Consider the following 19301-nt stretch of genomic DNA (forward strand, 5'->3'; position numbering starts at 1 on the left):
CAGTTTGGAGGATCTCTCCTCGAGTATATAGCTTTGAATTATGATATGGAGACAGATTTGGGGACCTAAAGTGGAACCGAACTATTAGCCTCTTCACAAGTTAGCAATCTCGGTTCCTTGATTTTTGGCTTTTTTTTTTCTGCAAAACTACCCCTCCCATGCCATGTGACATGTAGAGATTTGTTCGGTTCCACTCTAGGTCCCCAAATCGGTCTCCATAGCAGCACTAAAGTTCCAAGTAATAAACTTCTATAATTGGCAATAAACTTCTTGCAAGTGAGGATTATAATCTTTCAAGCCCATATCACTAAAATATAAGGGCTAGAGCAATCATCACCACAAATGAGATTTACAGTTTACAGAATATGTATGAGGATACAGTTCGTCCCCTCTCTAACCTATAGGTTTACTCCTATATCTTATTTTGTGGTGTAAATAAGACCTAAGGAAATACCCTTTTGACTTGTGTTTCCATTCTAATATATGTTAAAATTCTATAGCTTGAGAACACTCCCTAAATGCAGCTCTTAGACTGCCTTACTCGATGTAGAAATGAATTGAGAGGTCTCATGTGGGTTCTTTAACTTTGACTCTTCAAGCTTTATTCGAGGACCTTTCATGGCTATCTGCGGAGAAGTTTTTAGAGCTTTATGGATTTTCTGCATATTCATGTTAACTAATTAAATAAGGCTGAGACACTTTGATCTAAATGGTTAAGAGCCAAGCTATTTTTAGGAGTTTTAACAGTTGTTTTTTCAAAAAAAAAAAAATCAAAGATGATTGGCGGATGGTAAGTCATACGATCTCAACTAACATCCAAACTGGGATCACTGAACTAATCTACCTCTCCTCTAGAACTCTAAAGCTTATAAAAGATATCAGGGAAAGAGATTCGACTGGAATAACAAAGTTCTATATCTTGATTAATTGGAGATGATGTGCTCAACTAAAGCAGCATGAGAGGGTCATTAAAGGGACGAAAGTATAATGGGCATTGGTTCTATTCACTTAAATTGTATCTTCTTGCAGTGATTTCAGTGCAAAACAGCAGGGATAAACTTTGGGTTTTATGTACAAAAGTATAGCAATGATGATATGGACATCAATCAAATGTACCAAGCAATGCATGAAGATATGGAAATTGTTTTACCCAGATACAGGAAAGGAACAGCAATTCAAAAAATAAAAAAGATACAGGGAAGAAGCTGCTGTTCCAAGATAATAACCTCGCGATTTTTCTGCATCCATCAAATATGCCAAGCAATGCGTGAACATACAGAAGGAGCTGCTGTTCCAATATAATAACCTGGAGATTTTTCTGCAAGGAATGGCATATGAATATGTTGCTAAGCATAACGAAGACTGCAAAAATCATATCTTGTAAGGGTTGAAAATCCATTGCAAGTGAATGACACAAAGTTCTTGGGTAATATCAACACATTTCAATCTGATCACCGCAAACATCGAAGATTGGTTTGTCACAACCGCTTGCTCAGACCATGAAAGAAGCGGTGTTTCTTCCTCCGTGAGTGCCTCTTAGTTACTCTTGACACGACACATGGAAGAAACCTCACCTGCATAAATCATTGTAAGCAAACCAGCAATGCATATAAAAAAATAATAATAATAACCCCCCCTCCCCAAAAAAGAAAGAAAATCCTGGGAAAAGCTCAATTTTTGAAGCTGGAGCTTTTTTTCCATGTGACTAGAGAGACAGAAGCACTCTTCTCTGGATCCAAGTACAAAAAACAAGATACTGCCTCCCTCTGGAGGGAAAACTGCTTTATAAAGTATAAAGCAGTAGAAAACTGCCACTGTTTAATGGAAACTTCATAAGATAATAGAAACACTTAATAAGAAAAAAAGAAATTACAAAAGGAAAAGAGATAACATATAACTAAATTAAAAAAGGACACCTTCACTACTTCTTACAAGTACTTAAGCATAATATGATGATGAAAATCATGCATTTGACACAACTTTGGACCGTTCTGACCTCATTGAATCCTTCTAATGTAATAGATATTGATGTTTTTAATGGGTCTAAATTTGCCTCCCACTCATATCATAACCTTTAATAATTCATGAAATTTTCACCTGTTCAGGGGAATATTGCAGGGTGCCAAAACAATTTGTCCAGCTCCACAACAAATCGGACTTGAAGCATTCATGAACAAGCCCATAATCCAGAAAAGATAATTCTAGAGAAGATTGCCGACCAAGTTCCAAAAATAGGCCCAAAGGCTATCAAAAGATTGAAAACTCATGGATGACATCAACAGTAAAACCTATAGAGCTCTTGTTGTACAAACATCATGTTGTACTATGGGTTTGGGGTCGAGTAGTTCCTCCCAAGGAGTTGAGCGATTCTTCCTACCATTCATCAAGTAATTCCACCACAAACCATTGAGTGATTCTCGGATATATCTCTCATATTGCCCAAGGCATGCATCACCATTTCCTCATATCTCCTATAATATGGACAGAGATCTCCTCGATTGAGGAGAGATAATTGGCTTCACACAAGCTCTATGATGTTAATCTTCGAACACAAAGACACTATACTAGAGAATCCACATCCACCTCCCTTTGGGCGAATTTCATGTTTAAGTAATATGGTTCTCTTTGGTCTTCTGAATAGAGTCAATAACTGTTACATCTGGAAGAATATTTAGGGCACTTCTGAGGACCTTTAATCATGGTTGCAACCTGTTCATGAGTGACAGGACTCATATTGACTTGTTTCAAAGATCTTTGGACTCGGTTACTCATGACGCACATTCTATTAGCAAGTCAAATTCTTCTTATGATCTGTCAATTCTCTCTTCCTAATTTTCAAAAAAAAAAAAAAAAAAACTCTCTTCTTGTAATGACCAATGAGACAGGATATTTCTTCTATTAGTAAAAGTGAGACAAGATGTGCTGGATTTATCCATCCTCAGGCACACTCTCTGTGCACCAGTTGGAATATATAAGGACAAGGATGACAGGTTCACAAGGGGTTCAAAGCTCAACAAATTCATTTACGATTGGCTTCATTTTATAATGTTTCAAGAGAAAGCATCCTTAGCCATAGAGTCATGGTTATGAACTTATGATCAATATTGATTTGTTAAGGTCAAAACACTTGTTACAAAGCCTCAAGTTTTAGTCTTCAAAAAGGATATCTCTACGTAATGTACTTGGTCCTCTTCATTAAACTTCTTCTAGAGAACTGCTGGATCAAGGTCAAAGGTGGCGAAGCATCTTGAAGACAGACAGTATCATCTCTTTATATTTTGAAACAGAAAATATATTAATGAACAGAAGAATTACATGAGGTACGGAGACAGGAACGTGATAGATCATGTTGTTTAAACATTTTCAACCCTTTTCATGGGCCACAATATTGAAACAAATACCTAAAAAAATCCCATGAGATTGTTTTGTGGTGCCTTGGGCGTCTGCCAATTTTTTGTTGGACTGGCTTGACTCGTAGCTCATACTGAATGTGTTAAATTACAAAGAAAAAGGTATAATGAAATGCTTCACGCATTAGTCAGGGATACCAGTTTACACAAACAGCAGAAAAGCTAACCACCAAAAGTTCACTACCAAGACGAATTTTCTACCAGAAGAATCTCTTTCTACGTGACACTCAAATGGCAGTTTTTAGTTTGAGAACAATGTAAAAGAGGGTTCATGATCAAGCTGCCGTATGCTGTCCTGACAGCGTTTCTTGGATTTTAAGTAAGAAATTCAGGTTTTAGAAATCTCTCCCCCATCCTAAGATTTTTAAAACCTGAAAACATGGAACGATCTGCTGCGCTGTCAGGAAGAAGGCCGAGAAATCAGAAAACGACTGCTGGTCTCTTTCTTCTCTCATCTCCCATCTACAATTTTGAGGAAATCCAAGATTCTAAAATCTGTGTATCCAAACGGCCCCTTAGGGCCCGTTTGAATGCCGAGAAAATTATGATTTGGATTTCTCACATTTGCAGCCCTTTTTGCGTTGTGATTTGGATCCGGATCAAATCCTTGGATTTCCAAATCAGCGACTGACAGCGAAAAAAATCAGAGTTCCAAATATGCTGTGGAAATAAGTAATTGGAAATCCATAGATCTGGCAATTTCCTTCACCCTCTTAGCTCCTCAACCTCTCCCCCCCAGTAGGAAGTACCCCATTCCCTCTCTGTCTTCCTCAACATGAGCTGGCAAATCTATTCATTCTGTATTCAAAACTCAATTCCAAATCCAAATACAAAATATGAGATATCCAAATGGGCCCTTCATGTTTATTAGCAGAGTATATACTATTGAAAACATATAGTATCTATGTGCACCAAAATAATTGAAATACCTGAGAGTTGTTACGTATGCCAAAATCCTGAAGCACATGGTTGTCGTCAATGAGCTTCTCATTATGGTGAGCAAGACAAAAATTTGCCCAGACATGCCTCCTGCAAAGCACGAGGTCCACTGTTACTTCTAATCACATACCTCTATAACCTCATCATTGTATGGAACAAAAGATACTAACAACTGTAGAAGGAAATAATATTTCAATCATAACCAATAATTTCAGAAGAGATAAATTTCAATTTGAAGAAATTTCAATAGAAATTGTTATAACTACTTTCATAAGCTTCAACACCATTCCTCATGCAATGATATACTTGTAAGAATTCAAACTTGAAACTTCTTAGGCTTCGTATAACAAGAACAATGATTCACATTTCTTAATAGGTGTGATTGAGAAGTAACTAACACATCATTACTGTTTAATATAAAGGCAAGTACACATATATGTGGATACTTGTTCCCCAAATTATCCTATAGTGCTCAACTGCTTTTAACTGTGGAAATGCCAACAGAAGTAGACATTGGTAATGCCATTTGTTAATAACCACAATTCCTACACAATCACTTCCGATCCAATGACTATCAGTGAACAACTCCCAACTAAACAAGAAAAAAGAATAATAATTACATCACTCTTTGCTTAATACTTAATACAGAAGTATCTATAATAATCACCATATTTGTTAGAATAAAAGTACGAAAGTGGGCTATTTTTAAACATGTAAACACAACTACATCAAGACCAACGTGGTAAGTTAACATCCAGGGTTATGATTAACGTCGGCCCAGTGCATGAGGCTCCCGCCATTGCGGGGTCTGGGGAGGGCTAGATGTACGCAGCGTTAACCCTGCTTTACAGAGAGGCTGTTTCCGTGACTCAAACCCGTGACCACCAGGTTACAATGAATCAACTTTACCGTTGCGCAGGGTTATAATATACCTTAAAATTTTCAGGAGTTATACATCATTTGTTCAGAGTTCAGATCAATTTTATGAACCCAAAATCCAAAGTATACAAACAGGAAAGCTTCCGCAACAGAGAAGCTCCAGAAGAGAAAAAAAATACTGATATATGGAGGACTCGAGCAGCGTCTATTCATTTATGTACAGATTTCTTTGTATTGTTCTAGAATGAAATGGGTGACAATACAAAACAGATTTCTATTTTATGTATACCAAGAGATGTGGCGATGACCCAGCTGAGCTTGCTCCATCTCGTTCGTTTTCTTCTTAATTGCTAGCTTCAAATCCTTCACCGTAGCAGAGTTCAACACTGTGACTTCTTCAAAAATAAATGAAATTGCATCAGTTTCTGCTGCTGCTTAATGGCTAGATTAAAATTTAACATGATAAGATACAATTAGAGAAAGAAAAAAAAACCAGATTCAAAAAGAGGGGAAATTATATTAGACTGAAATTTAAAGAAATACGATGAAAGAGATAAAGCCCAGAAACAATATCTCTCTTAATAGAGATGAAAACCCAAAAACATTTAAGGACAGATAATTAAAGAGACAAAACCCAAAAACATTATCTCATGGAAAAGCCACAAAAGGAGAGAAATGTGGTACCAAAGGAAGTGTTGTCCATCTTAAGGACAGATAATTTCATGGCGCTACCCATTTCAAAGCTGATTAAAGTATCGACATCGGCGAGAGCTGGTTTCTTGGGGACGTCAGCGAGGACGGGGTCATCGAGAAGGGCAGAAAGCATGGACTGTAACCGAGCCTTCTTCACACTATTGCTACTGTAACCACCCCCTATTGGATCCTCAGTCTTGGAGTTGGAGGACGAGATTTCTTCCATTAATTTCTCTGTCTTTGATTCGATTTCCTGGTAAAGGGATTCTTGCCTTCAGCTTGCCTGCACCTCAACCTGAATCTGAGAGAGAGAGAGTAAAAAACCTCAGAAGCTTGGCCCCAGTTTGGATTGCAGGAATAACATTTATTGAGGAAAAACTTACTTGGATTTTAGGGATATCATTATAGATTGAGGCTATTGATATTCTCAGCAAATGGTTTACTCAGCTTTTCAAGCTTCACAACATGGCACATGCCATTGATAAGGGTATTAATTATTTCAATAATTGGTTCAAGTCACCTGCTTGTTATGGGCATATTTGGTTCTAGGGTTTTTATTTTCATGGAAATAACATTCCTTAGAAAATGAAAAATCTAATGTTTGGTGAAGCTCTTTAGAGCAGATTTTGGAACACCCAGATAGTTCTTCCTGCAAAAATTAAATTTAGAAACGGTGGGTGGATATGCTCCAAACAACAACTTCTGAAAGAGAAGAATTAGGCTCAATTATTTAGGCCTGGATATAAACTAGCATGAAGGGACTGCCCATACGATTCTGGAATAGAGAACATAGTTTGGAATTCGATTGTACATGTGGCTGTTCCTTTCTTAAATGATGAACCTGGAAGAAAGCCAATATCTCCATGAAGCTAAAACTGCAATGTTTCAGATTCAAAGGACATTGAGCCTTGAGAGAATAATTTGCTACTGAAATAGTTACAAAGGAGACCACAATTTTGGTTTTAGGCAAGAAGTTCCAATTCTGTTTAATTCCCTTTCAGGCCTGACTTTTAGACAAAGTTTTATCTTGAATTTAAAAGTCCCAATTGATACTTACACTACATCATCGAGGCTAAATTATAAATGGTAAATGGCTCTATTTGCAAGACCTCTCACATTTAGATGTCATTTTAACCTTTGAAGCTGAGTTTTGCTAAAGCCAAGTTTGGTCATCATGTGATATTCCCACTTTGGACCTGAAAATTGGAGAACTTATATTTGCCAAACCTGCTGAAGTGTCTTTCTCACTTTCAAATTAGTGGGTAGTGACTGCTAGACACTTTGGACCCTAAAAGTCCATGAAAACTGCTAATAACTATGGGACAATATACAATGATTACGGATACTGTTGGAGGAGTGGGCAAGATCTAATGTTGGAAAGCATGGAATCAGTGAGCCCTTTCAAGAAGAAATGCTTAAACATGTCTTATTGAAAGATCTTTTAATGTGAACAAAAGTCGATTCACAGATAATACCCAGCATGTAAAAGCATATTACCATACGAACAGGCTAATTAATTTCCATAATTGCATTCTCAAGAGCAAAATGTACATTAGCCATGTGTTAGAGAATGAAATCAGATTAAGATCAAATCTCCTCAGATTTGATTTGATTGGGCTATATTGAGTAGTTGGGTTAGATTAGGCTAGTGAATTAGATTAGGTTTATCTCTTTCCCTTCTTATCATGATCTCTTTCTATGTTTATCCCTATGGGTGTTTTATATAAACACACATTAGGGCTCTTTGTAAAGCATCTAAGAAATCCAAGTTTAGTGAAAATCTCCTAATTTATCACCATGCACCAAATGGAAGCTTGAAACAGAGACAAATAATTTCATTCTTCTAAGAAACTCCCAATTACTTATATGTTTGATTCAAGTGCAATAGTCTTAAAGTGAAGAACACAGCTTTGCTCCAAAATTTGGACGTTTAAACAAAAAAAAAAAACTGAGAAGAAAATAAGAAACTCAAAACCTAAAGACTATGAAGCTGAAATTTTAATCCCAACTCTAAACCCTGAAAACGAGAATTCATAACCAACCAAAGACAGATTATATAATCTCTATTTTTTAATGCAAAACTGAGGTCCAATATAAAAAATACCAATCCCTGAAATTAGGGGTTTTGTTGGTTGGGAAGTCATTGAATCAAACCTATAGGTAGAGGAGATAAAGGTATACAAACCCAAAAAGGAAAAATGGAAAATGATGAACTTACCGGAGGAAATTTTTTTATTTCGACTTGGATTCTCCAGTTCTAACTAGGTAGATGAATCAAACCAGAGAGATAGAGAGAGACGTGGTACGGGCCGGGTCACAATTGACCCAGAATCTTACGGGTCACTATTTTGTGAACCCAGACTCCACCCATATGGGCCGGGTGGACCGAGGGGTTACCCAGTAGTTTTTTTTTTTTTTTTTTCCACTATAGGATGATCCAAACCGTCCGTGATGGGCCCATAACCTGCATAGGTTGTGCCCAAAATATCATTTCCATAGGATGATCCTAGCCCTCTGATATAAGGAGGAATTGAATATTATTATTTATAGAGACCTCTACAGATCGGATGTCTAGGTTCATCTTATGGAAATGATTTTTGGGGCACACCCTATTTACGTTGTGTTCCATCACATGGACGGTTTAGATCATCCTAGGAGGTGGTCCGTACAATACTTTCTGAAAAATACGAGACTATAAGGGCTTACACCATATAAAATCTTGATCATTTGGGTTTTTATGGGCATCCGCAAGTTCACCCAGCCCGGCCCAATTTTGATTGGTTAGGCCGGGCCAGGTCAAATTTCAACAGATCACTAATTTAGTGACTCAGACCCATAAATACAGATGGACCCGTGGGTCTTGGTCACTTTTTGTCAGGTCTATCCATAACTATGCATCTAGGGGTGTAAACGAGCCGAGCTTGGCCCAGCTCGGCTCGGCTCATTAAGCTCAATACTTGAGCTCGGGCTCGAGCTCGGCTCGGCTCGGCCAGGATCGCGAGCCTTACCAAGCTCGTGGTCATGGTGGCTTGGGGAAGAAAATGGGATTTCAATGGAGGAAGTTACCGAGCTTGCCGGAGTTAATGGAGGCGGGTTTGATGGAGTTGAGGTTAGGGGAGATGAAGGTGGGCGGCAATGGAGGAGGCACGGCTGGATTCCGGCCGGAGTTGGAGTTGCCGGCGAGATAAAAGGAAAGTCTAGTCGTTTGAGTTGAAATCTGACCGTTGGATAAAAGGAAAGTCTCTCTCTCTCTCTCTAGCTCAAAAGTCAAAACCCTAAAAATGAGAGACATCCCTTCAAACCCTAATCGTTTTCTAATTTATAGGGAATGGGGGTGTGCTGATATCAGCACCCCCACACTTTGATAACTGCACCCTCCATTTGTCTTTTCTCCTTTCGCAATTGGTATACAAGACTGATATTGGCACACCCTTGTTCGATAAACCAACCCCCTTATGTATTTCTTTACATTATGCTCGTCTTAATGAGCCTTTACGAGCCGAGCCAAGTGAGCCTGGCCTAACTCGGGCCCGGCTCATTAAGCTCAACGAGCCTGGCCAGCAAGCTCTGCTCGGCTCGGCTCGGCTTGTTAAGGATTCGAGCCGAGCTTTTACCAAGTCGAGCCCGAGCGAGCTTCCAAGCTCGAGCCAAAATTGACACCCTTATATGCATCACAGATTCACAGATAAATTGTTTGGATAACAGAACTCGTGGGTTATTCATGTTTTTTCCATGCACCATAAAAAATTCCATAAATCTCTCTCTCTCTCTCTCTTCAAATAGGGAGATTTTGTATGGTGAATGCTGTGCAGATCCGTGTAGGCGGTACGCTACTGGATCAAATATCAAGGGCGGTACTTACTGTCGTACCACCTACACCAATTGCACGGGCATTCACCATATAATTTCTCTCAAATAGGATATACAATGGGAATCCCATATTTTCCATAACGATTCAAAACTCATTTCCTTCGTCTTCTAATCAAACACAGGAACTCAGAAAGGAGAGTCCCAATTGCATGGAGAGTGCCACTTATGTAGAAAACAAGACACCAATCACGACCAAGTAAGGGCTAGAAAATTATGGATAGGGAGGGATTACCTTTTGAATGTTCCAAACTTGTCATATGCTTTCTCACATATTGATGTCCATGACCCAAAAATCTCCCCCAATAATTTGTTTCTTAATCGTTCTTAGCGAATCATCGATTAATTTGTAGGCCATGGATCACATGCAAAAACAGTCTTCTAATCTGACAATTTACAAATAGACTCATCACATTTGAGTGAATTTTGCAAATCCCGTCATTCCATCAATTTGCAACCGAAATACCCATTCATTTTTCTAACTCATAAAAAGATCAAAATGTCCTTACATTTGAAAAGATGAAATCCGAGTAGGGTGTGGAAATATCATTTCTACATATAATAGCATTTATGGTACATTCTATGTATGGGTGTAAAATAATGGGTTTCACCGCATCATGAGGTGTAAAATCGTTGGGTTAATCGGTTGTCTTCATCTAAATCAAACAGAACTTAGAACTCTTAAAACTGAACGCTTCTTTAGGCCATGTTTGGTAACCATGAAATTTCTGTGGAGTCAAAACATGAGGTAAAATGGTGGGTCCCACCTGATGCATGGGTTAGAGTTGAGTTGGTGGGACCCACCTTATCGAAACATATATTGGTCTTTTTACAAGGTGATTTTCATCTTTTCCCATATAAGGGCATTTTGGTATTTTTATGAGTAAAAAAAAATCTACCGTGAGTATTTTGGTCACAAATTGATGACACGACCGGATTTGCAAAATTAAACTCAAATGTGAACGTTTTTTTATAAAGGTAATGGTTTATTAAAACAATGAGGATGGATTACAAGTGCACTTCGGGGGATAAAGATTGCCCCATAAACAAAGATTAGCTAGAAGCTCCTAATTTAGCAAGGCGAATGGCCAAATCGTTGGTACTTCTAGGTACAAGAGAAAAAGAAATAGAACCATAGGCACAAAGATCTTTTTTCTCATCCGATGGATTGGATTAAACTCAAATGTGATAACTATTTGTAAATTGTCAAACTGGAAGACTATTTTTGCAAATAAATCAAATTAGAAGACTTGTTTTGCAAAAAAATAAAATTTTGTTCATGGAATAATAGCTCATCAAATATTAGCTTATATGTTTGCAGAACTCCTTGAAGTGTGTATGTTATCGAACTATTTACCATTATTTGTGATGAGGACCTGAGAGATTCCAAATCTGCACACAATCGACTTCCAGAAGAAACTTCTTGTATTCTACTCAGAGATTGTGGCTTTGCCTTTACCTACTTGGTGAAGTAATTGATGGCGATGATAAAGAACTTCATCTGCCCGATTGCTGGCAGGAAGAGCCCGAGGATATCCATTCCCCACATTGCAAAGGATTTGTTCATTTGAGATTGTGGCAACCGATTGTCACTCCCCAATCAATCGATTGTCATAATCTCAAACAAACAGAGCAAAAGGGCAGCGGGCTCTCGATTGGCGACAGTGGTGTGTCTGGAAGGTGTGCTATCAAGGCAAACTTCTAGCATCACTCGCACTACCACACTAGGGCAAAGTCGCCCTTCTGCATGGTCAGCCAATAGTACCCTTGCCTCAAGAAGGGGCTCTTCTAGCATCAAAACATGAGGTGTACAATGTGGACCACCCTATCGAGGCAAACTTCCACCTCAAAACATGAGGTGTACAATATGGATGTCCATGCCCCAAAAATCTCCCCCGAAACATGAGGTGTTCAATATGCATGCCCTAAAAATTTCCCCCATTGAAGTTTCTTATACATTATTAGCTAGTCAACCATTTGTAGGCCATGGATCAGACACTTCGAATTGTCCAATAAATGTGAGTTTTGGGTTATGTCATCTCCATGGTGCCATATTATTCTTCAATTTTGGAAAGGAAGAGCCTTCACCTTGGGATTAAGTAGAGGCTATTCCTCGTAATGGTGCAAGCCCAACCATCCAATCTTGGTTAGACAAGAGATAAATCTATGTAGAGAATGTCTAACTTTCAGAGGGCTTAACTTTCTACTTGTACTTGTTTGGGCTAGAGATCCTAAATTATGATTCAAAATAGAGTTTTTCTTTTCGGTAACTTTCAGCCACTTCTCACCCTCTCCTCAGTCATGTTCCTGCTTGACCCTTTCCAAGTGATAAACCCATACTTCATCATGACAGCCAAACATGGCCTTAGAAAAACACAGAGACAAGAATACAGTGCCAAACTGTAACACCCATAATTCCACCCCTAGTGGGGGTCTATTTTTTCATGGCTTTGAATAAGTTGCAATTCATGCATTTCATTTCCATGGAATGTAGAAGAATAGCTATCTTGACCAAAACGGGAAACACTCGTCTAGAAATCTTTGACTTCAACCTAAGCTTGGAGTCTGGGTAAAACCGTGTGGAATGGAAGTTCTCATGTCATTAATAACTCTTTGAATTTCAGTCATGTTTGACAACCAAGAATATTTTTTTTCCACGGAATAATAATTACTCTACGGTAAGGGAAGTGTGATTTATTTTTTCTGTATTTTTTAGTCTTTACTCACCCTCTGTTGAGTACGGCTATTATTTAGGAGTTCGTTTCCTATTAGAAACCAAACTCTCGACTGACTCCTCTGGTTGCTTGCTGGGGTTTTTTTTTTCCTAGGATTATGTGGGAGAATATTTAGTGGTCACATCAGCTTTTTCTTGGTGACATCAGCAAAATCTTGTCTTGAAAATGGTGGTCTCTCTTTCTCTCTCTACCTTCTCTCTCCACTCATCATAATATCTTTCTCTAATTAATGCTTGTCCTCTCCTACCTTTTACAAACCATGTGAACGTGGGAATATGTGATTCCTAGTTTGTTTTGGCTAAAATACCCACGTACAAAAAAAACTCTAAAATAGCTTCTTTATCTTGTACTTTTAGAGATAGAGAAAGTTAGAGAAATCTACGTGAGAGAGCGAACAATTTTCTCTTCAAAGGGGTGGGACTCTTGTAAAGGGTTGTTTTTGGGTTGTTTTCTATTTGAGAGGGTGTGCTCTGTAATTTTCTCTCTGATTAGTGAAGAAGTCTCCGTTGCTGCCCCGTGGGGTAGGCACATTGCCGAACCACTTAAAATCTCGGTGTTCTTGTCTGTGGCTTTATTTCTTCTTTTACTTTATGTTTGCATTATTGGTCTTGTGGCTGTTGCGTACTCTAACAATTGGTATCAGAGCTTGTGGACCCCGATCCGAGGAGGACGGTGAGGGAACGGGTCCCTAACACCCTCTGGATCTCCACAAAGTGAAGGAGAGCTCTACCAAGGAACTCTCAAAACTGTTGCCACCCTCACAGCATAGCATGAGTGGCGATATAAAAAGAAAGAGATACATCCTGATCCGGAGCCAGGGCTCGAAACCAAGATATATCTGAAAATAACTCAGAGTCGTCATCCATGAATGCGCCATGGAACCAAAACAAATGCTCTGTTTGTAATGGATAACCAGAGATACATAAGGTCCGTGCCTGATGACGAATGGAGAAGGTCTGAAGAGCGCCCCCAATTCGCCCGAGTGCGAACACTTGGTCTCTTATGCCATTTATTATTAACCTCGAAGAGTTTTGGGCAAAAATCATGTGAAATGGGAACAATCCTCAGGAGTCGTCTACCTAAGCATGCATTTCCTGGGGATAAAATAATAAGCACACACAAAATAAAGTAAAAGATGTGTCACCTAATGACAGCTAGGTTATGAGTGACATGCCTAACTGATGTCTAAGTTCTGGTGAACAAACACATACATGCTACAGCTAAAGGTATATGTCTGCACAAGAAAGTAAGAAAACACTACAAAATATACAATATAATAACACAACAAATCCTAAGACTCTAAACGATTTAGCCCGAGTCCTCGGATGGTCTGATGTTCATCCAAAGAAGCCTACGTATCCCCGCCTCCACGAGAATCAAGGCAACGTAGTTCTTCGCACCTATTCTAAACTATGATGCCTAAGACACCTAGACCTCTCTATCTTAGACTCGATCTAAAAGACCGGACTAATTATTAAAGCTTCTTGAACGATTATTTAAATTCTAGTGAATTGTAGATTTTAGGACACCCTATATGCCCTAACTAAAATGCAGGTTAGCCCTAAGCTAATGCAGGAGGTTCCTACAACCTATGTGTAACTAGGCTGTATGCCCTAAGGAAAACAATAGGATCGCTAACGTATTCAAGACCTAGTCATCAATCGGCGATGTGAATCGCCAACTGACCGGACGGAGGCGCTCCTAGCTAGGACAAACTCCTAACTCTAACACAAACACAAACACAAACAAAGCACACAACAAAAGACAAACTCCTAACTCTAAAACTCTCTATCTAGGACAAAGTCCTAACTCTAGAGGAAGATCTTTTGAAAACAAGGTTTTAAAGGTTGCTTATTCAAAAAGATTTAAAATGCTATTTACAAAAAAAAGTTTGCCTAGACTTGGGATATGGATCTCAAGCTGCACTACGTACCTTGTGGAAGAGGATCAAGCCAACGTAGTTCGAAAATCGAACTCTCCTAATACACTATAAAACTCAACACATTAGATTTTTTAAAGGTTTTTGATATTTTCAAATGTTTTTGAAGTGCTTTTATATTTTTGACGTTTAAAAGGTGTGTTAACACCCTTTCAGCTAAAGGGGATCCAATAGAAGAGCCTCATTACCCACCATATCGTGGTAGAGTAATTTAGAGGAAAACAGGATCCCTAAAGCCTTGGGGGAAAGAAGACAAACGAGGGAACCGAAGTTCCGATATGAGAAAAATAATCTCAAAGAGATGACCAAAAGCTGACGAGGCTTAGCCAGTATCCAAAAGAGACGAGTTCTAACCTGCGAGGGAAAACCCAAAATAAACAAGAGATGAAAAGCTTCTAACCCTAAGGGTAAATTTCTAAACAAAAGGGGACAGATAAAAACTCTACAAGAAGATCTACTAAACGATCAGTCACTTAGGAATGGTCCTAACTGGCTAAACACTCTAAGAGGAGAGAATCCCTTAACCTGCGAAAACTCTGAGGCAGGAAGGGATGAGGCTCATAACTGGACAGCAACCACATGCTTTTAAGGAAATATAAATCATGGCTAAGAGTGGAACAATCTGCAGGACAGCAGCCATACAGCTTGTTTCGCTTCCAAATTCCAAATAATTTCGATGCATACAGCGTAATGAACATTCAATACTGCCTCACAATGCTCTATTGGAGAGAATGGAGTCAGACTCCGTGTAAAACTCTAACAGGGTCCTGCTAGCAAAGGTGGGAACCATTCCAATAATCATTCTTAAAGGCTTTGGGCAGGCCGCCACAAACACATGTTGACATTGTATCGTGATTAAAACTCAAAGAGTAAACTTTAAACCAAATACTAGCTCGATCACAAGAAGCTATACCAATGATTATGCCTAAAAGCTTCTAAAAGGAAATCGCAAATTTACGAAAGAATGAATAATTCAGGGCAGCCTTACAGGCTCTCCATCTACTTCCACAATAATCACAAACAAGAGATGTGACAATCAAATTTTTGAAGAAAATAAGCTATAACAGTACCACTCTTCCTCTGCCCAATTCTCAACAAGAACAATCTTGCATACAAGATTCCTTTGCACTTGGAAATTACACTATAGAGTGTAACCACACACTACTCCACTAGATATTCCACGCTCACCTTGACCCCTCATGGTTTCACAAAGAGGGTAAATAGACCAAACCAACAGACAACACCTCTGTAACTGCATTCACACTCCCCACGATGCAATAACCCAACGAACCTAGTAGGTTTACAGCTTATACACTATGCAGAACATAACTGGAATAGCATCACGCAAGAATGGATTAGAACAGTGCAGCCAATAATCTGCAGTCATACTTATTGCACTTCCCAAAATGCAGACAAAATGATGATCCAAATTCTGTAATATGATTATACAAAACCAGATTGCATATACAACCTACTTCATGATAAAGCTACTTAAAACTAAGTGAAACGGGGGAGCTAATATGACACGTGAATAAACTCTAAGATAAAATTACTAGCAACAGTAATAAAGACCTAACATGTTTTCTATTCTCAAACTGAAATACACTCAGCCATGGACAACACCCAAATGACCCATAAATCACTGGAACACAGATATGATAATGCTAGCATCACACCTATTGACAACTTATTCTGATAATTGCACTACCCAAGAGACCAAACTACATGAACCAAAATGGACATTGGGATAAAGTAATACAAACAGATCCTGTTCTAGGAGGTCGAATAACATACAACGACCAATTTCACGCAATTTTCACAGACATGTTAACATTAATATCAGAAAAGGATAGAATATCACCTGTTCAGTGAATGAGCGACAACAATTGCGAAATATCTTCTAGAATTTCCTGGGTCGGCACAACTTCCCAGTGCTTTTCTGCCGATTAGGCTTGAAATGAAGAATTAGCGGTGCTTCGCGATGTATAACCGAAACCCAATTCTTCCTTCTTTAATTTCCTCTTCTTCTTTTTTACCCAAAACCTCAAATACAGAGCAATGGGAATGGGGTTTGAGGAGGTGGTTGAGAAATGGGGTTAGAGAAAATGAAGTGGGTTTAGGGTAAAAAAATGGTGATGGTGTCAGAGGTAGTGTAGAGGGGAATAAATCTGGGTGGGGATGTGGAAATTGGAGTGGGGATGGTCGAATTGGGGTAGGAATGGGGTTTATTGAAGAAGAAGAAAAGGTGAAAATGGGGCTGATGGTGGAGGTAGACCGGAAATTAGGTTGGAGTGATGGAGATTGGGAGGTAGAGATGATGGGAAAGAAGACGATGTTTGCTAATGGAGGTGGGTTTGGTAGGAATGGAAGTTAGAAATAAAAATGGGTACAGGCAAGGGAGATTGATATGGGTTTTGAGATGGATTTCGTTTAAAGGTTGGTCGGAGAAAATGGGGGGTGGAGGTGTTGAGGAGGCGGTCGGGAAATTAAGCTGGAGAAGAGGGTTGATTAGACGGAGATGGTGGTGGTGATCGGAGAAAAGAGGATGGGTTTTAAAGGGCGTTGGAATAGGAATTGGGTTTAAAGTGAGTGGAAATAAAATGGGTTTGGATCGGTGGCTTAGGTTAGGAGGTGGCTGAGGGTGGTGGTCGATGGTGATGAAGGTCGGAGTGGAGGTTAGTGGAGGAGGTGGTGGGGGTTTACAGGATTCCGACGAGGATCGTCGGGGAAGATGAAGATGGTGGTGATACTTGGGGTAGATGAATAGGGTTTGAAGAAGGAGATGGAGAAGAGGGTTTTGATGGTGGATGATGGTTGGGGGTGAGTGGGCGACGTGGGCCGGAGATGCGGCTGGAGAAGATGAAGGTTTGAATTGGTGGAGCTTGAGCTCCCTCCCTCTTTCTTCTCCTCTGTTTTCTCACCCCTTTTTTTTTTCTTGCGGATGTAGAAAATCCCCTCCTCTCCCTCGAAAACCCTAACTCGATGGGCTTTTAGAAGAAAAAAAGTGATATTTTCTACCCCCCCATTTCTTCCCTAGACAGCCACTTGCAAGTGCATTTACAATAATTTTTATCCTAGTAGGGGGGGCCAAGTTAAAAGAAAAGGGAAAATTTTTATGAAAAATATCTTCTCTTCATTTTATCTTCACCCTTCAAATTTTCTCTTATATTCAATGGCTGAGATCAAAAGAAGACTAACCATCTAGGAAGCTTCCTAAGATTCTCTCTAACTGATTTTGTTACACACTAATCCGTATACCCCCGTATCTCCCTGGACAACCCATTATGGCAAATTTGAACTGGCTTTTTAGGTTCCAGAGCACCCCCTTTTCAGGCTAAATCGCTACCCTTCTGAACTTGTACCACGAAACTTTCTGAGGTTTGCTCGCTGGGCAAATTAGTTCTGATTTCGACGAAATTTTACAGGGACCTCGGTGGGACCCTGAGCTAACCTAGGGTGCAATTCGGGGTCCATACACACTGATTTGAAAAAGTTATGCATAAAACAAGGAGGTGCAGGGCACGGTCAAAATGTGGTGTCTACAAAGCTATACCGGTTGTCAGATCTTCACACAAGAATGATTGTTGATGGTGATTACTCAGGTTGAGATGGCTAGTTCAAGTTCGACGAGATTTGAAGTGCCGAAATTCAACGGATCGAATTATGCGTTATGGAAATTAAAGATGAACGTTGTTTTGGTTAAAGAGGATTGTGCGGTCGCAATTGAAGGTATGGAAAAGAAGCCTACTGATATGACTGATGCTATTTTTCAAAAGAAAAATAAATTAGCAATGGCAGATTTACTTCTTGCACTTGATGATTCGGTATTGTTCAATGTATCCGATGAAACCACTGCAAAAGGTTTATGGGACAAATTGAAGAATCTGTACGAAGGGAAATCTATGTGAAATAGGATTTTCCTTCATAGACAATTGTACAACCTAAGGATGAAAGATGGGTCTTCATTGCAAGAACACCTTAATGAATTTAATACCCTCATTAGTAGATTGACTGCTGTTGATGTTAAAAATGAGGAAGAGAAAGCTAGTCTCTTGTTATGTACTTTGCCAAGTTCGTGGGATAGCTTGATTATGAATTTCGGTAATACGAAAGACCTCACGATGGAGCTTGTAGTTTCTGCATTGCTATCCGAAGAGAGTCGCAGAAAATCTGGAGCGGACTCTTCGGGTGATGCAATGATGGTAAGAAGAAGATCCATGGAGCGAGGTGGTGAAACAAAATATAATTCAAGATGCAAATCAAAGCGACAGAAAAATTTATGGTGTTGGAATTGTCAAAAGAAGGGCCATCTGCAAAAGGATTGTAACTCTCGCAAAGGAAATCAAGATAAGCCCAAATCTGATTCGCATGAACATGAGTCTACTTCAAAGAATTCCCATGGAAATTTAGCCGAGGAAAGTGCTTCAGAAGATGGTGAGGTGTTGCTTGTTCTTCCTCCAGATATTAGTTATTCTGAGTGGATTTTGGATTCTGGCGCTTCATTCCATATGACACCATGCAGAGAGTGGTTTTATACCTACGGGTCGTGTGATGGAGGAGCTGTTTACATGGGTGATAATAACACATGTAAAATAGTGGGAGTTGGAGATGTCAGGATTACTATGTTTGATGGCACGATACGTACTTTTTCTGATGTAAGACACGTCCAGGGCTACGGAAAAATTTACTTTCATTGGAAAAATTTGACAAAGATGGTTACAAAGTTTCTGGAGAAAATGGTCGATTGAAGATTGTGAAGGGAGCACTCATTGTTGCAAAGGGAGAGCTACAGGGAAGCTTGTACCATTTGATTGGGGATACCATGGTTAGTAATGCTAT

General features: G+C 39.3%; 1 protein-coding gene across 5 annotated transcripts; it reads right to left on the reverse strand.

Moving 5' to 3' along the window:
• Nucleotides 1-1047: 1047 nt before the first annotated feature.
• Nucleotides 1048-17421, reverse strand: LOC143889870 (U11/U12 small nuclear ribonucleoprotein 25 kDa protein-like). 5 transcript variants are annotated; one of them, XM_077394249.1, is made up of 6 exons: nt 16324-17421; nt 10024-10174; nt 5913-6222; nt 5518-5623; nt 4340-4439; nt 1048-1574 (listed from the first exon to the last, which is right to left on the reverse strand). In XM_077394249.1, the coding sequence occupies exons 3-6, from the start codon at nt 6145-6147 to the stop codon at nt 1479-1481; spliced, it is 537 nt and encodes a 178-aa protein (XP_077250364.1). In that variant the 5' UTR covers nt 6148-6222; nt 10024-10174; nt 16324-17421; the 3' UTR covers nt 1048-1478. The 5 variants fall into 5 exon arrangements, with proteins under 5 accessions (XP_077250364.1, XP_077250363.1, XP_077250366.1 ...); XM_077394248.1 differs by lacking the exon at nt 10024-10174; XM_077394251.1 differs by lacking the exons at nt 10024-10174; nt 16324-17421 and adding an exon at nt 8988-9179.
• Nucleotides 17422-19301: the final 1880 nt, after the last annotated feature.

The sequence above is a fragment of the Tasmannia lanceolata genome, unplaced genomic scaffold (assembly GCF_043159265.1).
Source record: "Tasmannia lanceolata isolate RefF3 unplaced genomic scaffold, GAP_Taslan_0.1 ptg000013l, whole genome shotgun sequence".
Lineage (NCBI taxonomy): Eukaryota > Viridiplantae > Streptophyta > Magnoliopsida > Canellales > Winteraceae > Tasmannia > Tasmannia lanceolata.

Coding starts and splice junctions, on each gene's coding strand:
- LOC143889870 (XM_077394248.1), bottom strand. CDS start 6,147: ATGGAAGAAATCTCGTCCTCCAACTCCAAGACTGAGGATCCAATAGGG. Junction 4,440..5,517: donor GGTCATCGCCACATCTCTTG/GTATACATAAAA, acceptor CGTGCTTTGCAG/GAGGCATGTCTGGGCAAATT. Junction 1,575..4,339: donor GCATACGTAACAACTCTCAG/GTATTTCAATTA, acceptor TGATTTATGCAG/GTGAGGTTTCTTCCATGTGT.